The sequence below is a fragment of the Siphateles boraxobius genome, unplaced genomic scaffold (genome assembly GCF_051911475.1).
Source record: "Siphateles boraxobius isolate OS27281-9 unplaced genomic scaffold, OSU_SipBor_1 35, whole genome shotgun sequence".
In the NCBI taxonomy this organism is placed as follows: domain Eukaryota; kingdom Metazoa; phylum Chordata; class Actinopteri; order Cypriniformes; family Leuciscidae; genus Siphateles; species Siphateles boraxobius.
In genome coordinates, this window is record NW_027508975.1 from 15111770 (window position 1) to 15136262 (window position 24493).

Sequence of the window (24493 nt, forward strand, 5' to 3'; positions counted from 1 at the left end):
CCGGGCATAGCGGCGCGAACATTAAACAGCTGGGCGGCCGGGTTCCCATTACACAGCGGCCGCACCAAGGGCTCGTCGTGACAAAGCAGAGATTATTGCGTTGGATAGTAGACGCTAGCATGCTGGCTTATGAGTTTAAGGGCCTGCATTGCCTCTTAGGGGCCAGAGCTCATTCCTTAAGAGGCATGGCCTCGTCATGGGCTTGGTCAAGTGGAACACCCATCGAAGATATTTGTGTGGCGGCCGGCTGGGCCTCGCCGTCCACATTTATCAGATTTTATAATCTGGAAGTTCCCGCTTTGCAAGCGAGAGGTCTTTCAGTGTAAGTGCAAGTACAAACCCCCTTAGGCCATAGGGCCCGATACATATCTGGTCCTGGCTAAACTCGGACTACGGTCCTTATATATGTTTATATACATACATTATAAGGATTTGGCCCTGTTAGGCCCATTTCCTCGCTTTCCTATACGGGATTCATAACTTTACTCATCTATGGCCCTCAGGCATCTTGCTTCGGGCTACAGTATGGAGCGAAGTTAAGCATGCACGGCGTTTTGAAATAGGTTCCCATAGCGTAAGCTAGCTTATGCAATACGAGAGACCTCTCGAAAGGGAACTTCTTTGGTTACTGACGTAACCTCAGTTTCCTGAGATGAGGGAACGAAGTATTGAGTAACCCGCCGTGCTACTGTGCTGTGTATGGGTATCGCTTCTTATCAGTCATATCAGTCGATTATACCTGGGCTCCCTAAGCGAGGCCTGGTACCTTTATGAACGCGGACCATGCCCATTTTGGCAGGCTCTGACGTGTCAGGGCGCAAAAAGCCCTGATTGGTTCGAGTGTCTGAGCTGCCTCGCCATAGGTCTGAGCAGTTGCCGCAGCACAGCCAATGACCGCACTCGTGCTCATCTGTGTCTGCTGTGCTGCTACACTGCGTTTTAAAGTTTTGGCTTCAGTATTCTCGAGAAAAATGGTTTTCCAATATGCGTAAGCTAGCTTACGCAATACTTTGTTCCCTCATCTCAGGGAACTGAGGTTATGTCAGTAACCAAAGTAGTTTTTGTCTATTCTATTTTAGAAACGGTTTATTTTTTTCTGCGACGGCTGGAACAACAAACACAAAGTGTGGCAATGATAATCTCAGGTATGTTTATGTGCTTTATTTAATGTTAAAAGCATGACTTTGAATATCATTTAGGCCCAGTGCCCTCAGCTTGTAGCTGTAAAAGCAATTGATAATTCACCTCAGATCTTGAAATTAAACAAATGGAAACAAGAACTATCAAACTGTGAACAAACAAAGTGTATTCTTTGACAAAGATTGTATTAGTAACTCAGTAGCCTATGTATTTCTAACAATGTTTAAATGGTGTAATATTTGTGAATTTGATTATGTAGCCTACTTATCCATTTTCTTGCGAGTGCCGTCAAGATTACTCTCTGGTGCTGTGCACTTGCCCCGAGACACCGCCCACACCCTGTTCTGATTGGCTGTGGGTTTTGATTGATTTTGATGCATCTCGCAGTCGCATCGTGTCTAGTGTGGACAGACAAATTATTTGTTGCTGGAATCTTATCGCATCGCATCTGGTTAGGACACGGTGTAATGGATCTTGTCGCTTACAAATTCCACTAAGAATGTCAAAACAAAACAACTCGTACTATTCAAATGGCATCATCACAAGTTTATTATGTGACTTTGTACAATAAAAATGAAAAACCAAAACAAAGAGAAACAAAATTACAAAAAGGATCTGCAGAGGTACATGAATGAAAGCTAAGTGTGGTATTGGGGGAGGCCAGCTCTGGTGGAACTCTGTGCCTAGAGAGATAGAGAGATAGAGAGAGAGAGAGAGAGAGAGAGAGAGAGAGAGAGAGAGAGAGAGAGAGAGAGAGAGAGAGAGAGAGAGAGAGAGAGAGAGAGAGAGAGAGAGAGAGAGAGAGAGAAAACTGGCCAAGAAAGCCAGCTCACTGCTTCCGGGTCAGTTTACATGACAAAGAACGGGAAACACACCCGATGGTAGCCAACAGACAAACAAAACACTCACATAATGTGAGTAATCCTTTTTTTAGAATTTGCATAATGTCGTACAGCACTTCATAATAGGAGGATCCATAGACAAATCATGTGACGTTCATAAAGGCTCTGTAGGTGACAATCTGCTACCGCTTCAAACAAACAGTGAACTGGAACATTATATGAGAAACAAATGAAACATGATTTGTCATTAAACATGACAAAATAATAGTAACCGAAGTAACATTTCATGAATGGCTAAGGTCCATGGCTAAATAATTTAATTTACACAAATATTGAAAGAGCTTAACATTTCAGGAAGGGAAAATAAGCCACAAAATAAGTTGTTTAAAGGACAGACATGCCTGAGGTAAGATTCAGCCTTTAGGTTTTATTGATGTGGCCAATCAATATGCAGTTAGAAAGGAAGAAGTGACCTCTGGATCTAAAAACACTAAACATGATGCAGGAGGGAAATTTGAAGTATTACAAATTCAAAACGACGTTTCGTACAATATTGCATATCTCTGAGAAGTTTTTATGCTTTTATTTATTATAGATTAAGTGCGCTTCTGCGCTCTCAGTTTCTTTGAGGTCTGGCAAACGAACCGATGTGTAAAAAGAACATAATGAGTGGACAGTGATAAATGTTTCCAGGTCAGCGGGGAGTGCAGAGTCACACTGTCCCCACAAAAAAACTACACATGGGGCTTTATATAAATGTATGATTTTGGTCGACAGACTGACTGAGGGTCCAGGCTGGTATAATTGGCAACTAGAATGTGGTGATGGTCCAAGTGGTTTAAAATATCTTTTTCTTTTTGTTCTTTTCCAAGGTCCTTTAGGAATTAAAATAAGAAAAAGAAAATTAGAGAAAATAAACATTGGCATTCACAATATATAACCATTTAAAATATCAAGGATTGCACAATATTTTTAATTAGATGGAACTTTCTTTTGTAGGACTGAATATAACATGCATATAATAATATTAAGCCACTTTGTTTTAATGTGCTGTTGTTACAGTGTAATTACACAAATAAGCAAGAGTAATATTTAAGTGCCTCTATTATGCTAATTTTAAAGGCTCCTAATTTAGTTTTGAAGATCTCATCCAATAGCTTGACATGCATCCAAGGGGGGAAAAACACTGTAAATCACATAATATACATTCCAGCTCTTTTCTTAGTTTCTGAAATAGTCCAGTAAACGATTCGGCCTCTCTAAATCCCTTCTTTTCCAAAAGAGACAACTCTGCTTTGATTTATCAGATAGTCCAGTCTGTTGTGATTATTCTATCGCTTACAACGCGTGTCAGAAATTAAACGTCCATTACCATATCTAAATTTCAGCTCCAGAGGCTTCCTCAGTGCTTGTCTCCACAGTAATCCGAACAGTAACAATGTCATTGGTTTTACCGTATCAACAGACCTTGATCATGGTAGTGCCATTTTTAATTTTAGACAGGAATGAAAACAAGGGTTGTGAGAGATAGAATAAAATACATTCAATGGATTGTACTGTTGTTTAACAAAAATCCTGATTGCTCAGCTTACGATATATCTTTCCAAAAAAAATAAAAAAATTAAGGAGACAAAAACTCCATAGATCAGTTACAAAAGTTGTGAAACTTACGTGACCCAGGACCTTTATACAGCGCGTGCCATTGTAAAGACTGTACATCTACCCCTCACATCCTCGTTTTCATCTGTGTTAAATTCAATGGTGTCTAACCTGATTAAAGTCTGTTTGAGCTCAAGTCCTCATCCTTAGGAAATGCATGCTAAGAGGATTTAAAAACAGCATCTTCTCGACATGTTGAAAACACAAACAAAACTCCTCCAGGCCTCCGCTACAACTACAGTATTTGATGGCGGGTCAAAGTTGATGATCCCGGGCAGTCAATGAAGACCACAGGCTGGCATTATGCAAATTTCTTATAAACCTATGTAGGTTTGTGTAGGAAGTAAGATTGGAATTACTGATGCCTCGTTTCAGACAGTTCAGAATCGTTTCTTTATTTTGGGGAGATATTAGGGGCTTTCGCATCCGGTAGTTATAGGAACTAGCCACCAGAGCAGTCCCCCGAGAACGAAATGTTCCCCTAGGACCATTTTCCTGGTTGCATCTCTCCTAGTTGCATTTTGACTTTGCTGAGAATGACTTAGCCAGAGCCTAAGCACACAGCGCTCCCATTCACCAGCTTCATTCTTTTATGATCTGTGTTTGTTGTGTGGTTGAAGCCCAAAGTAGCTAGCAGAGCAGAAATACATAATCATGTTCCACCCTAGTCCCTTCAAAGTCACGTTGGATTTCCTCCTTAGCGTAAAGGCTGAGAAGTGCCTGGACTTCAGCATGGTCCATCTACAGCTGTTTTCCATAGGGGCTTTCGCACTGAGTAACTTAGTTACTCAGTGTTGCTAGCTGAGCAGAAAGACATAATCATGTTTGGTTTGGTCCCCTTAAACTTGCGTTGGATATTCTCCTTAGCATAAAGCGTAAAGTTTATAGGGGCTTTCACACCGGAGGAACCTGTTCATAGTTCCTAGAACTATTGGCGGAAGTACCCGGATGTCGGCGTGTTCGCACCGCAGGAACTAGGAACTATTTTAGCTCTAGGAACTCTTTTGGAGGAACTAATTTAGCTCCTACTTCAGAGTAGGGTCTATACCAGCATTATAGGAACTATCCGTGACGTTAGTGTTCGCGGATTGGCCGAAAGCACACGAAACACCAGCCCCCACCATTAAAAAAGAAAAAAAGCCATGTAAACACAGATTATAGCCTATATATTTACTCCAGAAACATACTCTACGAACATTGAAAACAGTGATAGATGGGCCTTTTAACCATTACGTTAAGGAGAAAATCCAACCCAACTTTGAGGGGACCAAGCAAAACATGATCATGTATTACCATGGTAGTTCCTATAGTGCTGTTTAGACCCTACTCTAAAATAGGAGCTAAATGAGTTCCTCCAAAAGGAGTTCCTAAAACTAAAATTGTTCCCAGTTCCTGCGGTGCGAAAACGCCAAAAAGCGGGTACTTCCACAATTAGTTATAGGAACTATGAAAAGGTTCCTCCGATGCGAACGCCCATAATAACTCCATTTGTTGTGCACGTTGATCTTTGACACTTTGCAGACATTTTACATTAACAAACAGCTATAATACACACTACATTAAAGTAATATCTGAAAAGCATAGAGCACTTCCATTAACAGCATGTACTTATTTTAGGTTTAAGGTTTGGTTTAGTGTTAGTTGCTTGTAATAATACATAATTAACTGTTATTACTATAATAAATACATGTAACGTGTAAAAACAGCACAATGAAATAAAGTGTTACCTAATATCAATAATAATAATAATAATAATAAGCTTGACACAATGCATTCTAGAATTTTCTTATTCATGAAGGATGCATGCAGTCCTTTTACCTTATGCAGCTCACTAGTTTTGTAAAAGTGTGTGTACCTGGAAGCGTCCAGTTTCTGCTGCTCCAGCATGCGTTGTTGGGCCTCCCAGCTGACCTTCTCTTCCTCCAACTGACGTCTCTTCTCCTCCAGCTCCTTGTGCTGGGCCTCCAGGTTCTTCTTCATCTGTTCATGACGCCGCTGCAGCTGAATAGACCAAAAAAAATAAAGTACTAAGAATCATTTATGATGTATACAGCCTATGAAATAAACAAATTCAAATAGTGATATTCTACAATACATTGTTGTCAAATGACCTCATTCAGCCCATATCATTCTAAAAAAATAAAATAAAATATTTCTGCAATATTAATGAAATTTTGTGAAAAATGTCTTAGCTTGTCAGATCAAATAACGCTAAAATGGTCTTCGATGTCATTAATTAATACAGGAAATGTTAAGTTGAAACCTATTAGGGATAATGTAGTACACCCAGTATCTCATCCAAAAAAATCTGCATACTGTGCACAGTATACATAGTAGATGTATATGCATACTAGAGCATGCATACTAGAGCACAGCCTTAGTATAAATAAGAATAGCTATATTATCAAATGCTCTGATGATACTGCAATATTGAGTCTGTTAGGGAAAGATCATGATATATCAGCGTATCAGTCCGAAATTGAGAATTTTGTGCAGTGGTGCAATGTAAATCATCTTATTGTAAATGCTTCAAAAACTAAGGAAAAGATAGTGGATAGTGGAAAGATTAGGTGATTACAGCCCAGTTATCATTCAGGATAATATCATTGAGCAGGTGGATACCTAACAAGTATCTAGGTGTGGTCATTGATTGTTCATTTACTTGGAAAGCCCGCATTGATTGTCTTTGTTCTAAATTCCAGCAACGATTGTATTTTTTAAGACGACTTAGGCTGTTTGGTGTAAATCAGAGAATTATGCAATTATTTTATTATGCAGTTTTAGGTAGTCTTTTAAAATGATGGGATGCAAGCTTGAAATGGGAATTTTTCGGTCCAATTAAAATCACAGCTTGCACGTCTTGTTAAAACTGCAATGAAAGTTATGGCTGTAAGAGTACACATCACTTCAATCAATTTATGAATCGTTGGTTTTTAAGAACGCACAGACAATAGTGAGTGATTCAAGCCATGTTTTATTTCCAATGTATCAGCTTCTACCATCAGGGAGACCATTTTGTAAGAGTAACCGTTTCAAAAAAAATATTTATTCCTGTATCTATTAATATGTTAAATAGCAAGATTTGTTTTTGGTTGTGTGTGTACTACTGCAGCTTTGAGTCCAAGAAAATTTCCTGCAAAAGGACAAACTATACTGAACTAAACATACTGCAGAAACAGTTTGAGTTGCTCATAAACATGTGAAGTATATTTAAGCACAAATACACTTGAGCTCATCTTTAGGAGACAAACACAGGATTGGTTTTGCTGGGTGTGTGCACGTGAGGTGGTACCTCTGCCTCAGAGTCTCTGAGTTTCTGGATCTTCTCCTTGACCTTCATCTCAAACACCTGCTCCATCTCCATTTCCATCTTCTTCATCTTTGTCACATGATCTCTCCTCTCCTCCTCCATCTGTGCCAGGGGGCTCCTACATACACACACGCACACACACGCACGCAAAGGCAACACACGGGTAGGTGCACAAAAGCAACTTGGTTAGACCGTTTAATCCAAAACTTTTGAGTATTACAAACAAAGGAGCAGTAGTGGAAGAGAGGACCCTGGAGGGAGAGGTTTTAGGACCCAGTGCGGTGCAGTTGTGAGGAATGTGAGTTAGTAGGCTGAATCGCAGCTGTGTTAGTGTGAGGCCGCAAGATCAACACCGCTCAGATAGCACAGGGAGCCACAAAGTCCCTCATCAAACAATATGAGCAAAATTACATACAAATGACTAGTCAAGATTATATACAGATAATCCAGAGCTGAATTACGGAGGACTGAAAGCCTGTACATACCAAGTCTAATGCGAATAATTTTGAGCAAAAGTTTGCAAATTGTTTTTATAACACACTGAGTTTGATGCACATTATCATTATTTTGTGGAAAAAAAGTTAGACGTAAATAAAACAGGATTCCAACACATTTTTCATTTCAAAATTGCATACTTTTTTAGACTCAAATTTCCAAACATCTGTAGATTTTGACCTTATTTGACATTAATGGTTCTTAAAGCATTATTTTCAGCATTATATGTGGTATATAGTAGTCATCTGTAAATAATTTAACTTTGATGAAGTGGATCAAAACCTTTCATCAAAGTTATACATGAATTTTGAACAACACCTGTTCTTGACTTAGGACAACTTTGATGAATTTTGTTGATCAACTTCAAATGTTGACTACTGTATGATGAGTAGAAACCTAAACACTTTTTAACCTGTATATATGTGTATATATATATATATTTCACCTTTGATAAATCAGTTTGAAACTGTACATAGTTTGATGTGGCACACTCACTAAACAGCAAAGTAGTCTATATGAAGTCCAAAAGAGACTAATTAATTTATGGTAAAAACAGGTTTGTGTAATGAAAATGTGTGCCTTGAATTAATTATGAATTAATTAATTATCTCTGACAATTACAAAATGATTACTAAAATTTTGCCATTAAATCCCTCTGCTTGTATAATAAATTATTTAATTATATATTTTAGAAAACTGAAAAGGGGGCAGTAGCCTTTTCTTTTTTTTACCATACTTATCCAGACCTTAAAATTACTCAAATCAAAATCTGTACTTTTCCTAACTATTTTGTTTCTAAACAGTGTGCCAAAATAAGAAGAAAAAAATACGTTTTTACATTCACTAATTTGTATGTACAGGCTTTAGCTCCTGTCAAGCAGCATCCAAATCAGTTTACCATGAACATGTCCTGAGTTGCCCAGCTTCTTATACTAACTTAATAAATCCTTTTAATTTTGTATCAAGACTCCCAAGCTAATGGAAAGCAGGATAAACCCCCTTAAATGGCTAAATAAAGGAGGACATAAAAGGTACCACACTAAAGGTTCCTCACACAAAGCTGTGACTGCCGACAGAAAGAAACATTGAGCAGGAAGCCGACTCCAAATGTGAACAAGGATAAAGGAGGAAAACCGAGAGCAGTGGAGAGGACGAGACAAATGTGAACTTGTGCGTGACACTTACATGCCTTCAACTGAGTCAGATCTAAAATAAAAAACACACACACACACACACTTAGCATGCTCACAGTGCATCATGTGTTAGAAAAACAATGTTAGCAGCTGTACTTTTTTAGCCACTCTTATGCTTTGGTTAAGATGGGGACTCTTAGATTAGACAGAGCTGTATACGCGTGAGGGTGAATGTGAATGGCCGGTTAGCGAGCATTTGGACTGAATTTGAGGGTTAGTGACAGGCTTGTGTTGAGGGTGAATAGCTGTGGCTGTTAGGAAGCCTGATCAGTGTCACAGCACTGACTTCCACACTATTAGCATGTGTCAGTCTAGCTCTGGGGTCCAAATTAACACTGATCCTTTACCGCCATTTTACAACCACAGAGATGACACCATGTGAACTGCTTCATGTACAGTAAACTGACCTCAGAAAACAGTGCTGCTGATGTTGATGTACACTTAAAGAATAACTTAAAATAGGCTCTCGAGCTTGTGTTGGTGAAAAACACTCACTTTGTGAGTTGGCCTTTGTTCTTGTTGTTGTCTACGCCGTTGTAAGTAACAGCAGCCAGCTTCCTACTGCGATAGTTCTCATAATGGACATTGTTGGTCACGTCCTTCAGATCCTGCATGTGAGTTCTGTGATTGAGGAGATACAAGAAAACAAATAAATAACAGATTCATATCTCAGCATGTTCAGCTCAGACATATACACTACTTTTCAATAGTTTTAGGTATTTTTATTTAATACTTTTATTTAGCAAGGATGAATTAAAATGCATTAGACATTTAATGTTGTTCTTTTTAACTTTGTTCAAAGAATCCTGAATTCTTTTTATCATGGTTTCCACAAAAATATTAAGCAGAACAAGTGTTTTCAACATTAATAATAATAAGATAATAACATGTTCTAAACCACATTAGAATGATTTCTAATATCATTCATGAAAATTCAGCTTTGATATCATAGAAATGAATTACATTTTTAAATATATTCAAATAGGAAATAAAGTTTTTTAAAATAGTAATAATATTTCACAATATTACTGTTTTTACTGTAGTTTTGATCAAATAAATGCTTTTTTGGTGATCATAAGATACTTCTTTTTTTAAAAAAAAACTATTTTACAGACCTAAAACTTTTGAACACTAGTGTATTACAGAAAGCAACAGATGAATCACTCTAATATGGACGATGATGTTTTTGAAAAGACAGTTTGGAGAAATGATAAGAATTCCACCTCCATCATCAGGTATTAGTGCTGGTGTAGATTTATTATATACCTGATGAGCATGTTTCGTAGGATTGTGAAGTCACAGTGCTCCCCATTCTCCACTAAAAACAAAAAAAGTATTAAAAGTGACTAAAGAAACCTTGACAACATTACACTACAATATCCACCACTTTCCAATGCGAAATATATGGAGCAAAATTTTGCAAAAAAACACACACTCAGTTTAATGCACAATATCATCACTAAAAAAACTTATACACAGATGAAAGGAAAAATGCATTTTTACATGCTTTAAAGGCAAATATAACAAACAGATAAACCAAAAACAAAAGACAAACAAAATCACAGAACAAAAACAAAAAAACACAACCATAAAAACAATAAACATACCAAACTAAACTAAAATTAAAACAAAAATAACCTACTCATTTAAACAACAACAACAAGTAAACCAAACTGGCATTCATCATTCCTGTGCTACTGTAATGTATAAACGGACCAGCAGGTGGCACCCGATCTGGCACTGGCTCCTGCTGCGTGTGCGTCACTTATCGAATGAATGAAGCAGACCTCTCCTTCCTTCCCAACCACACGCCATCTGTGTGCTTACATGCTGCTGAAAGTATCTCAGGCATTCAAAACTCAGCCTCTTAAAACAGATAACCCTTGGTTTCAAATACAGTAAATCAAACCCATGGCCTTCCTGCTTACACTGTCTAGAGCAGACACACTCTGAGCTCAGACACAATAACCCTGCTCGCAGTACGGGTCGCTTGAGAGGATTTGACCTGACAACTCTGGTGTTATCAGAGGTTGAAGTTTTAAAAAAGAAGAGGAAGTCCGCCCTCGCATCAGCTCCAGCCAAACCGCTTTGGTGAGTGAACAGATGAGACTAAGTCAAATCAGCATACGATCTTCTGCTTGAAATGCATGAGCTCTGAAACATCACTGGAACTTCATCTACAAAGCTTCATTCATGCTCATTTTTCATACTATGTTTGCGGCGTAACACTTGACAGGCCCTACAGGAGCTCTCGATGAAATATCAAAAGGCACACACTTCCTGTTTGCAGATCAGCAGGCTTTCACTTTACTGCCCAACCCAATGCATAGCCTAGAGTGTTGATCTCATGACCCCAACACTATGAAGACAATCACTTCATTATGCCTTACATTTTTAAATGTCACTTGTTTATTCTTTCATTTCAGTAAGAGGACTTTATTTAATTAACTTGCACCAATGTAGTTATACTATTGTTATACAGTGTATGTTAACTGAAACAAAAAATATATTTTTTTGAAATTGCTAATTAAAATAAAGCTGAAAATATAAATATTAGATTGAAAAAGGTTTGAAACGTTGCCTTGTCAAGTTTAAGTTGTAGTACTTTTATTACTAAGTGAAATAAAACATATTTTTGTATTATTTATTATAATCAATTATTTAGAAATATTAAAAATTCTAAACGCTAATTCAAAACATCAATAAAAAACGAATAGTACTAAAATAATATTATAAATCATCTCTACACTATATATTTATATTAATATTAAAGTAATAATATCAATAATTTAACGTCAGATGATTTATTTAGATTTTTATGTATTTAGAGTTGTTTTATTTTTCATTTTTATGATTTAATTAATTAAGGTAATTAATCATTAAAGTTCCAGTCCAGTTTGGAAAGCCCAGAATTGAATTATAAATAAAACAATAAATAAAATTATGACACAATAATCTTAAAAAAAAGAAACCTAAGTCAGGTCTAATACAGTTATAATGCATCACATACATCTGACTATGATGTGTACATAATGCTATTACGATCTCTTCAAAAAGAAAATCATTACTGCTGGTCTTAATTGATAATTACAAGTTACTTTAATGATCTTATGACAAGAAAGTATTTATATTTGTCACTGATAGAGTCCATCCAGAATGATTCGTTGGAGAATAGACATCATCTGGTGAATGTGTGTATTGAAACTGCACAATAGGAGGTACATTACTGTCCATAGCCTAAACGGTATGGAACGGCAACAATAGCCTTAGCAAACGACACTAATGAAGCCAAACAACTACATTTAGCTCATACACACATCTCTCAGACTCAGAATCACTGTGTTATGGGAAAGATCTGCTGTGTACTAGACTAGATCAACACCCTTAGGGTCTGTCCTACAAACACACACACACACGGGGAGGTGACCTTTCACCCATTACCTTCTGCCACGCCCCAGGGGTACTGCCTCCCTCGTACACGCTTCCCATTGACCTCGATGATGGTGTTACTGCCGACCACAGCCAGGGGCAGACGGTCCTGATGGACAAAAACACACATACATGTAACATACAGACATGTTTAGAGAGAGAGAGAGAGAGAGAGAGAGAGAGAGACTGGGAACGTCTGGTGGCTGATATCGACTCTTAATGGGTGTGTGTGTGTGTGTGTGTGTGTGTGTGTGTGTGTGTGTGTGTGTGTGTGTGTGTGTGAGAGAGACAGAGTGAGTGAGTGTGTGTCTGTTTGACCTATTTCCCTGATGGGCTGAATTAGGGAGCCAATATTTGAGTAGTAAGTGCAATCTGAACAGGGTTATTATCGTTAACTAAAACTACATAAAACAAAATATATTGAAATTTAACTGAAATAAAATAAAATGACTACACAATTCATGCTTTTACTCGTGCTAGCAATGTCAAACTATTTCAAACCACTAAAACAAACTCCAAGACATTTTCGTTTCGGCGAGATTTAGTTTGAAATTACATCAACACGTCAATTTTTTTAAAAGTATATCAGGGCCTTAACAGTATCTAATTATTCAAACAACCCACTATTTGGCCAATTTCAGAGTCAGAGCGGAAAGAATCATTCATCATCAATCGTGAACACAAACCTTAATCTTCTTCACTAGCTTGCTCTCCTCCTCATCATCAGTCTCTGGAAACTCATAGATTTTGATCTTATGTTCCTGGATTTCTCTCATTATCTGGAAAAAGGACAGGATGAAAAATAAAGAATAAAATTGGTGCTGACAAGTAATTAAAAAAAAGCTCTCAGTGTCACTGGTTTGAGATTGCACTCGTGTTATGATGCGTTCTCACTGCTGCCGCTGTGACACGCACACCAGTCACTTCAGATGTTTTGCAGATGTTAAACTGTCCCACATGCATCATTTGAGACACTGAGAATGCTTTCATGATGCTGTGGTCTGACATAACTCCTGCATCTCTATGGAGGGCTGTTCATCAGTGAGGTCAGTCAATATCAAACTGAACAGAGGCTGAATGTTTGTTCATGCACATGCAAAAGGGATTATATAATGAAAACAAGATTTTATTTGCTTTTTTAAATAAATAAATGTCAATGTACTATGTATGTATCCATGATGTATGTACACATGGGTTCTGTTCCAAATCCTGCCTAACTAAAAAGCATTTTAGGTTATCACAAACAGGTGCAATAGCTGACACAAAGGCTATTAAACAAATTTTGTATGTGTTATAAGATATTGGGTATCATTCACTAATAATTGCGTGGATTATTAGTTTTTTTACACTTCGAGGGGAACTTCTCACTAAAAAATGCCGCCTAATTCACAACATGTCCAGATACGCACATGAATTTGTTCTTAACCTCATTCTTAGATTAATGAATTTGGAGTATTCTAAAAGAGCGTCCGAGGTAAGTAATTTGCATAAAACCATGTCCATATAAGGGCTTTCCGCACACCCTTTCCTTTCCTCACTCCCAGCAAAGATGACACTCTCAATCTACTCTTAAAGACAAGCTCTCGCCTGGTAGCATGCACAGCATGATTCTCGAAACATATTCAAACACAAACACCTTTAATGGAGACCCAGATTATAGACCTCTGATTAGCCAGCTGTACATCTGTGTCTTTACGCAGAGCTATAACGCACATTTTCATACTCTTTTAATATACTATATATAATATATACATATATATATATATATATATATATATACACACACACATACAGTGATGCGAATAAGTTAGGACACCCATGCTAAAGTTGCCTAAAAAGAGGAATTAAAAAATCATCTTTTGGAAATTGATCTTAATGCCTTAATTGGAAAAATTAGGAAAAATCCAACCTTTGAGGACACCAATTTTCTTTGTGTATGAATAATGTATCATAAATAAATAAATGTTCTTCCTTAAAATACAGGGCGCATAAGTCAGGACACCCCAATGTTAAATTCCCATAGAGCGAGGCAGATTTTTTTTTTAAAAGCCAGTTATTTCATGGATCCAGGATAATATGCATCCTGATAAAGTTCCCTTGGCCTTTGGAATTAAAATATCCCCACATCATCACATACCCTTCACCATACCTAGAGATTGGCATGGGGCACTTCCCATAAGATCATCTTTCAATGCAAATCATACCAGCTATGAGGCTAACTGAAATAAAACCATGCCAATCTCTAGGTAAGGAAAAAACCTTTTAAATATTTATTTTGTTGATCAAAGATGAGTTTTAAGGGATAAAATGATTGACTACAGGGGGACTTTAAGATTAAATATGTATACAATTTATTCTTAACACGTTTATAAGGCCACCCAGGGTATGTGAGCTTTGTTGTGTATGAGTGGTTTCTGTTGTTCCAACGTTTTTTCGGAAATTTAGAATAAAATTTTGTACAAAAGTTATAGATGAATCATGATTTGTTTGTGAAAATGTTTGTACCCAGATTTCACGCACAAATTGTGCGTACGCACGGTTAGTGAATGAGACCCATTGTTTTGGCTCAATGAAAAAGATGGCAGAGAGGCAAGATTTTTTTTTTTTGATCTTCATTCAGTACTAAAAAGTATCATGTTTGTTCCATCCAATTAAAAATGTATGTATTTTTTATTATATATGTATTACTGGTAGATAAGTATTCTTTTTTTTTTAACATTGTTATTGCCAGTCAGACTGAGTATTTTTGTAATATACCAGTGAATTATCCTGACGATATACTTGCCATACTTAACAGTAACATACTTCTGCAGTAATGCTTCACTACAACAGAGAATTCTAAGGTGATCTCATAAACCTTCAAGTTTGGCGGATAACTGATAGAAAATCCTTGTTTCTGTTTGTAGTTGACAACATTTTTGTATTATGTTCCTCAATTTGTTCTGATGTCACATTTGTAAAATAACTTGTAGTGGTTAGAAATGTTTGGAATTATATGAATGTTAAAAAGTGAAACCGTAGTGCCTTGCATTTCCCAATGCACACTATTTAGTGACCTGCACCACAGAATTAAAGCGAAACGTTCTGAGCCAGCTGAAAATCTACATTTAAAAAAAAAAATTATTCCATCTATTGTTTAATATCTATTCAACTATTCATTAAGATTAATTGTTCAGTTTTAGTTTTTTACACAAATATGAAATGTATACATTCAAACAAGAAAGTACAATCCATATACGGTGCAGGGAGAGGCAGAAATAGGGCTTATTTAAAGCCTCCACCTTAACAACAAAGAAAAAAAAGAAACTAATTATGAAATTATGCACATGAATTGAAATTATTCACCTGCACATTAATTGTGCAGTGCCGAACCCAGCACCTATTCAAGATTCAGTAACATGGCAAAGACGTTAAACACAGATTACAACCAGCTTATGTCTAATAGCCTACTCAGGGTGGAAAATGTTGAACATAGTTATGATGTTGTTATGTTTTTAGGACAAGAAGCCTTGTTATACAGTAAGTGTACGGGTACAGTGTTTGCCATTAGCACACCCACCTGCTTCTTGAACTGTTGGCACTCCTCTGGAGTCAGTGTGTCTGCTTTTGCGATGAGCGGGATGATGTTCACTTTTTCATGTAACCGTTTCATGAACTCAATATCCAGTGGTTTCAGTCTGACAGACAGAGAGAGCGAGAGAAAGAGCATGAGGGTTTAACGTTTCAAACTAAACACTGAGAATGAGTCCAAAAACAGCCGCAAAGGTCTCCTCTGTAGTGCAGTAGTGAGGTATCACATTTACACTGCTGTTTGACAGCTTGGCTGAACTTGTAACTCAGCTCGTAGTAAAGCCACATGTGCTGCAACAAGAGCAATAAATAAATGGCAGGAAATTCATTTGTGCTTGTCCACTCAGGCCAGTATAACTTTCACAGCTTTATCCATTACACACACACAAATGCACGCTGGATTCTCATCAGCAGGTGAAATGGTGTTTTTTGGTTTCTTGATTCAATTAAATGTTTCAATAGGAGAGGGCACTGTGACATTTTTCCAGATTGACCTTCTGAGGAACTGGGGGTAGGATTTCAAAGGAAGGATTAGTGATTTTTTGCATTTCATTCTCTGAGAAACGCTTGTGTGTGACATATGGTGCCTTTCCATGCAAAACCAACCACTAAGGTACTGGGGAGATCTGATTGGTTGCCAAGACATTGCTATGGGTTCGCTAAGGTGTTCTGACTGATGGTTAAGTTCGTTGCTATGTGGTTTCTAGGGTGTTCAGGGGGTATTTAAGTGTGCTAAGGTGGTTTTTAAAACTTTGCTATGGGGTTGTGAAATGGCGCAAAAGAGGACATTTAAACCAAACAATCCAAAACAAAAAAACTAAACCAAAAATAAAAAACAAACACCAACAACACTAAACAAACAAACAAACCAAACAAAAAAACAATACATCAAACAAAACACCAGGCAAACAAACAAACAAATCGACTGAACCAAAAACAACAAGTCTCATCGCTTTGAGACATAAAACGGTTAGGGACTTCAAATTCAAAACCTCAAGTATGGGCAACAGTAAACTGCCTGAAAAACACAGCTAAATATACTTATGTTTTCCTGACTTTTCAGGGTTTTTTTTAATTCTTAGATGTGCAGACAAAAACAGTCAGAAGATGACTTTAAGCCAAAGAAAGTTTTAGGCCAGGTTATGTTTTTTTTTACCACCGGATGAGGACAAGATTTTACAAGTCATCTGACGACAACTTAGTCTGAAAACGCTGACAGTGCAATAAATCCTAATGTACTTGGCATCACTTTAGAGCTCCCTTCTAAAAGCCCCTCCATAGCAAAAGAAAAGCACAAGCCGAATATACAGAATTTGTGTGCGTCTAAGGCTTGAAACGAAGTGCCTACCCATGACCAGAGGGAGCGATGAAGTACAGACAGCAGTGCACGCGGCTGTCTGGCATCTGGCGTCTATTGACGCGTGACTCCGCATTAAGGTAATCCTCAAATTTGCTGTCAATGTGGTCGGTGACAGGCTGCCAGCTACAGAACACATAATCAACATTGAGAGTTAACATGGAAATATAATATAAACAAATTAGCCATCCCTCATTTATTAGCAACAATATGAGGAGACTCTCAGCTGTTTACACCTGAGATGCAGAAAATACACAAAATCACACGTACCAGTTACTGTTATCAACAGCATCTCCGAAGCCTGGCGTGTCCACGATGGTGAGCAGCAGTTGAACTCCACCCTCTTTAATCAGCACCTTGGACTGCTCCACCTGACAAAAAATATGACAACATAAGTCACATGACCACAAAGCAACAATAAATTAAATCACTATTAGCAAAACACATAAAAAAACACAAATTCATACAACTTAAGCACTGTTCACACCAAATCCAATGTGACCAAAACACACGCTAATTCTGATGCAAATTTATTCATTATTCTCAGGAAAACGTTTGCATTCACATACTATACTTTTTTTATTTTGTTGCATTTATTATATTAATTTATAATTAGTCAGCAATTGCTTGTCATACTGTCATATTTTCACTTATTTTCACTCCAATTGTTTATAGCCTCAATGTACTCAAAAACCAACATGTTAAGGCTCAATGTCTTTCTTTCTTGAATGAATGAATAAAAGATCTGAAATCTTACTGTTTGACATGTTTTTGTACTAGTTATAAGGGGTTATTTTTTGTTTTAAAATGTTGTAATGAAAATGGATATAAAAATCAGACTTGATGTACACAGACCTTTAGCTTACAATCATGATGCTAATACAAGTCTTTAGTCCTTAAACATAGCACTGTATCTGAATAAGGGCTGCACGATATTGAAGAAAAGTGCGATATGCGATAACTCATTAAATAATGCGATAATCGATATGCGATACGATAATAATTAAAATGTGTAAAATAAACTTAAATTATCTTTAAACTATATTTAAAATTATATAACCTACATGCATGTTTCATATTCTTTTTGTGACAAGACAATATCCCTCACAACTTTTGAAAGTGAACATCAGTGTTTTACAGTAGCATAAGTGTTATTTTAACATCAGTGTAATCAGTTTCAGGTTATCCTACATTAGGTTTATTAAACAACAGAAACTGAATAATCAAATGTAAAAATAAAACCATGCTTAGTTTTCACTGTATGAATTAAATATATATGGATTCTTATTAAAGCTACAAAAGTTATTCAGCCTAGAGCACCGAGTGCTTTTCTCTTGTCTTTTGTTCATGACCCAGTAATTGCAAGCCGTTGCGATATGCATATCGCGATATATACATTTGCGATATTTTGATATATATTGTGCAGCCCTAATCTGAATGATATTTGACACAAAACAAGAAACTGCAGAAAACCCCAATTAGATCTACATGAATAAGCTATTTTCAGAGAATGGATTTGAAGCGGATATGCAAACATCATGAGGGCCAAAACTCGAGATGAGCACATACACTCAGGTTTCCATTCAATCATGAAGTCAATATCAGGGTCTGCAGGGCTGAAAACAACCATTCAGAGGTTTTTAGAAGCACAATTAAGAGCCACAAAAAAGGGAAAGCAAAGATTTTCTGCTTCTGATACGAGTGTGGAACAGCTGATTGGGAATTAAGCCTAACCCTAACCTTAACCCAAAGTCATTAAACTTTGGCATAACTTGCTCTATGGACAAGAATGATACCTTAAATAAAGTTGAGATCTGGTCTTACTCTTCCATCAATGATAGGAAATTCTAAGCCCTTTAAACATTCTCAAACAGTCCGAGCTCAACAGATTCAGCCCACATGTGTGTAACCTCAGCTAAAACAAGCTCAAACCCACACCTTTCCATGTGCACCATAAAGCGACTGTGGTCTGGGACTGTGGCTTCTGGGTTTGGGTTCTTCAGGGCTGCATTTTATGATTTCCTCCTAAACAGCGCTCCACATTCCACAGCTTGGACGGACACCACTAAGCCAAGTGCAGGACATTCATTTCATGAAGCACAACCCCCAAAAAAGAAATGTGGCCAACGTCGTGTTCCAAGCAACTGGGATGGAGGATCTACACTTATCCTGAACCGAGGCTGTTTTTAGAGAGTGTACAAGTTCAAACGGATGACATCTGTCCTTCATGTTGTGTGTTAAGACTGTGTGAAGTAAAAATGTTTATTTTACTGATTTAAAAAAAAAATTAAGTTATTATTATTTTTTAAGCTGATTGATTTTAAAATTATCTATTGCCAATTATTTCAACAACTACCAGGTGAAAAATATATAATTTTAATTTCAGGAATTGTTGTATTTACTATCTGATTAAATATTGTTATGTATATTCCATCTTTATATCGTCCATCGGCCACACTGCTCTTTAAGATATTGGCATCGAGCATCAAAAAACAACAACTATAATTTCAGGTGTAATCTGATCCCACGTAAATCCTCACAAAAGCACTGAATGGCTTATTTGAAAGGATTAGAATGGAAAAGGCAGTGTGAATACTCTTCAAAATATCTTTGTTTCCCACGGAAAAAAGACAATTTGGGTGAATATCCTCTTGCTAAGCACACTCTCACACCCTCAGGCAACATAGTAGCCTACCAAGGGAAAAAACACCAAACATGAGAGCACATTGGCTACATTACTTTCTTCTCAGTTGAGGTATTGTTTTCGAAACCTTTAGCATTATCTGAGTGCCCATGGGGATGTTTTGGAAACATGAGAAACACGATGCGCTAAGGCTTACGTGCAGCCACCAAAGATCTGTCATTCAGTAAATAACCAACTCCACAGAAACAGGGAAAGAAAAAAACATGTAGAAATGATTTTAGGGCTAGGAATTTAGGAAAAATTGCTCTCAGGAGGTCGTCGGCTCTGGAATGCAAAGAGTGTTTTTTCCAGGCGAGCGTGACGATGCCTGCTGCCGCACACCTGCTGCTGGGCGTGTGGTGGATTCCTGTCCGCTTTACTGTCTGTGGTCAGCAGGTGACTTCAGATTCAAACTACACTCTTCTGGTGAGCTTTCCACTCATGTCTCACTGTGATCTCAATGAGCACTCATCAACATACATCATATGCTATACACATCATACTGCTGACCTCTGACCTTTAATGCTAATAAAAATGCAGAGAACTGCGCATCTATAAAAACCAACAAGTAAGTTCAAGTCATGTTCTTAAAGAATTGTTGCATGTGTATAAATAGTTCAATTTGATGGTCTGATATATGGATGGACAAATGTCACTGTGACAAGCAGGGAGGGGCCGAGAGCCGAGGGAAAGGAGCGAGGCTGGTGGCACGAGTGCTAATGAGTGTCACATGCGGTCACACCGGTCTCGAGTTCCACGGAGGAACTCCGGAAGGATAAAAGGAGAAGTGATGACAGTGAAGGATGAGAGAGGACCAGGCCTGGACTTTTGTTGTCGTTTTGTTTTAGTTTATGCGGTAGTTGTCCGTGAGGGGCTGCCACTTTACTTTTGTTTTGTTACTTTCGTTTTGTTGTTTGTTTATATATATATATATATATATATATATATATATATACACACACACACACACACACACACACACACACACACACAGAACCAAAATTATAAACGCAACACTTGTTTTTGCCCCCATTTTTCATGAGCTGAACTCAAAGATCTAAGACTTTGACTTTTTTTATGTACACAAATACCTATTTCTCTCAAATATAGTTCACAAATCTGTCTAAATCTGTGTTAGTGAGCACTTCTCCTTTGCCGAGATAATCCATCCACCTCACAGGTCTGGCATATCAAGATGCTGATTACAAAGCACGATTATTGCACAGGTGTGCCTTAGGCTGGCCACAATAAAAGGCCACTCTAAAATGTGCAGTTTAACTGTATTGGGGGGGTCCGAAAACCAGTCAGTATCTGGTGTGACCACCATTTGCCTCATGCAGTGCAACACATCTCCTTCGCATGGAGTTGATCAGGTGGTTGTTTGTGGCAACATCTCCTTTGCATAGAGTTAATCAGGTTGTTGATTGTGGCCTGTGGAATGTTGGTCCACTCCTCTTCAATGGCTGTGCAAAATTTCTGGATATTGGCAGGACCTGGAACACACTGTCGTATACGCCAATCCAGAGCATCCCAAACATGCTCAATGGGTGACATGTCCGGTGAATATGTTGGCCATGCAAGAACTGGATGTTTTCAGCTTCCAGGAATTGTGTACAGGGTTGTGCATTATCATGCTACAACATGAGGTGATGGTGGTGGATGAATGGCACAACAATATGCCTCCGGACCTCGTCATGGTATCTCTGTGCATTCAAAATGCCATCAATAAAATGCACCTGTGTTCGTTGTCCATAACATACGCCTGCCCATACCATAACCCCACCGCTACCATGTGCCACTTGATCCACAATGTTGACATCAGCAAACCACTCACCCACACGACGCCCATACATGCTGTCTGCCATCTGCCCTGTACAGTGAAAACCGGGATTCATGTTATTGTTAACCTTACTTACTAGTATAATAATACAGCCTGCGTCCGGGTTAGTGTTCAGTGAGATCTGGCGAATTGCTGTGTGTTTTGTTTTACGGAGACTCTGCATGTGCTGGAACGCGAAACCTCTGACGCCGTTTCATAGTTACATTTATATGCGTGTCAGCCTCTCGGATTTCTCAAACTCCATCTCTGCGTGCTGTGAGTTTGTCTGCTTATAACGTTCATCTGCACGCAGTTTCACAAGATTCGTAGCACAACTCATTTGTAAATCTACACCAACACAGGAGAATACATAAATATCTTTCTGAAATATATGCAAATTGTTGTTCATTGCGATTTCAAAATAAAAGTTTAACCCTTGCACTGAGTTTGCATGTTTTGACGTGCACATGTTCTTGTTCAAAATTAGTTTGCATGATGTTGCATTTCTATCGTACAGAAGTGACCAAATATTAAAGATTAAGTTGAAATTTAAATTAAATTTTGTTTGGCCAATATTAAACAAGGATTTGATCATCCCTTAATGTAACCAAGCCGTTGGCGCTCTCTAGCGACATTTGTTATTACCTAATGTACATAAGTTATGTTTATATTGGTTTATATCATTTATTTTACATGGTGTATTTTAACAGCGTTGTTCAATAAAACCCATATGATTACTTTGATACTTTATTTGAACAAATAATTATTGCTTGTTCTTATACATTTTAGTAACACTTTATATTAAGGTCCATTAGTTAACATTAATGTATTAACCAACATGAACAATACATTTGTAACTATTTATTAATCTTTGTTAATGTTAGTTTCATTTTTTGTTCATGTTAGTTCACAGTAGGCTACAATAATGTTAACAAATACAACCTTTGATTTTAATAACTACGTAATCTTTTTAAAACCATTTACAATCATAATATAGCATAGTGCTATCATGAAATCACAAAGGCTGCGAATCATTTAAAAAAATACATAGTTTTTTTTCCCACAGAGAAGCACGTACCTTTAATTATTTAAACACACACACACACACACACACACACACACACACACACACACACACACACACACACACACACACACACACACACACACACACACACACACACACACACACACACACACACACACACACACACACCATTATTAGGAAATGTTGAAATTAATATTAACTAAGATTAATAAATGCTGTAGAAGTATTGTTCATTCTTAGTATGTTAACTACCGGTAAGGTAGTTAACTAATGTTACTAATGAACCATATTGTAAAGTGTTACCCATTTGTATTTTTACGTCATTTTAAAGGCTGTTTTTCCCTTGGATCTATTTTTATTACCACAATTTTTTATCCAATTACTCGATCGAATAATCAGTAGAATACTCAATTACTAAAATAATCGATAGCTACAGCCCTACTGTATTCCCACGCGTACTTTTCGCATTTACCCCAACGAAAAACCGTGGGTAAACGGTGATCTTGCATGAGAGGACAGTGGCTTTTAATTCTGGGAATGACACTCGTTACAAGAGCGCGAGATACGAGCTTAGGAACGCAATCAAGTCTGCTAAAAAAAACAACACCGGGATAGAGCAATATTGTTCTGAAGGGGACTCTAGGTGCGTTTGGCAAGGCCTACAAGCAGTCACTAGCTGCAAGGCCAAAACTAGCAGCGTCACAACAACCTCCGCTTCCTTCCCAGATGACTGGAACATTTTTTATGTTCATTTAAAATGAGCTGCCGAGGCACTGACTCTGGGACCATCTCTAACTGGGGATGTGCATGTCAAAGTACCTCCAAATGGGAATACACACACCGACATATCTCCAACTGGGGAAGTGTTCAGCAGGCAAGCATATCAGGTCTCAGTTACTGACACTGATCTGTGAAAATAGGGAAGGCTACTGAGGCTGATGACATTACTCCGCGAGTCTTAAGGACATGTTATAGCCAACTTGCCTCTGTTTTTACTGACATTTTTAACCTGTCAAGTGTGGTTCCGAAATGTTTTAAAAAATCAATCATTATTCCTGTGCCTAAGAAAACGACTGCCACCTGTATGAATGATTTTAGACCTGTAGCCTTGACTTCTGTGATTATGAAGTGTTTTGAATAGCTCGTAAAAGCATATATCAACAACAGCATACCCGTCTCTACTAATCCACTACAATTTGCATACAAATCAAATAGAGCTGTGGATGATGCTGTATCCTTGGCTTTACATACGGTGCTCTAGATTGCAGGGATACGCATGTCAGGATGCTGTTTGTTGATTATAGCAGTGCCTTCAATACTGTTAGACCTTCTATTTTAATACCTAAGCTGTAAGACCTGGGCCTCTGCAATTCCATCTGCAGGTGTATACAGGACTTTCTAACATACCCAGCCTCTATAGTGTTAAACACCAGAGCACCTCAAGGCTTCATGCTCAGTCCTCTATTGTATAGTCTGTATACCTATGCCTGTATTTCAAATCATCCCACTAATCGTATTGTGAAATTTGCAGAAACAATCTGTCCCTTGAGGTGTCTGAAGAAATATGGTATGTCCCTTAACATTTTACAAAACTTTTACCGCTATACAATTGAGAATATACTGACAGGTAACATTGTAGTTTGGTTTGGCAGGACCACTTCATGTAACCTTTATCTTCTGATAAAGGTGGTCACAAATGCATCTAAAATTATTGAGGTTCCACTTGAACCGCTTCAAAACATTTACTGGAAACAAAGCACTAAGAAGGCACTAGGTATTATGCAGGATTCTAGTCATCCTGCACACAATCTCTTCTCCCACCTTCCATCAGGGAGATGTTTGCAGAGCATCCCGACATGCACATTCAGGGATAGTTTTTACCCTCAGGTAATAAGGCTACTGATAATACGATAGAAAGGAGGTTTGAGCTTAGTTAATATTTTTACTG

At 37.7% G+C, this 24493-nt stretch overlaps 1 protein-coding gene across 6 annotated transcripts in view; it reads right to left on the reverse strand.

The window, feature by feature from the left end:
- Positions 1-1671: 1671 nt before the first annotated feature.
- The window catches only part of septin7a (septin 7a), a 58970-nt gene continuing 36148 nt past the window's right edge, over positions 1672-24493 (reverse strand). For 2 of the 6 annotated variants that reach the window (XM_077196545.1, XM_077196543.1), the window contains exons 4-14: positions 17266-17366; positions 16987-17121; positions 15628-15745; positions 12755-12847; positions 12081-12177; positions 9906-9957; positions 9135-9260; positions 8632-8652; positions 6934-7069; positions 5497-5642; positions 1672-2857 (exon numbers count right to left, since the gene is read on the reverse strand). In XM_077196545.1, the coding sequence (XP_077052660.1) occupies positions 2821-2857; positions 5497-5642; positions 6934-7069; positions 8632-8652; positions 9135-9260; positions 9906-9957; positions 12081-12177; positions 12755-12847; positions 15628-15745; positions 16987-17121; positions 17266-17366 (1062 nt within the window). In that variant the 3' untranslated portion in view covers positions 1672-2820. Of the gene's footprint in view, positions 2858-5496; positions 5643-6933; positions 7073-8631; positions 8653-9134; positions 9261-9905; positions 9958-12080; positions 12178-12754; positions 12848-15627; positions 15746-16986; positions 17122-17265; positions 17367-24493 lie in introns of all 6 variants that reach the window. The other 4 variants (XM_077196544.1, XM_077196542.1, XM_077196547.1 and 1 more) reach the window with 2 other exon arrangements.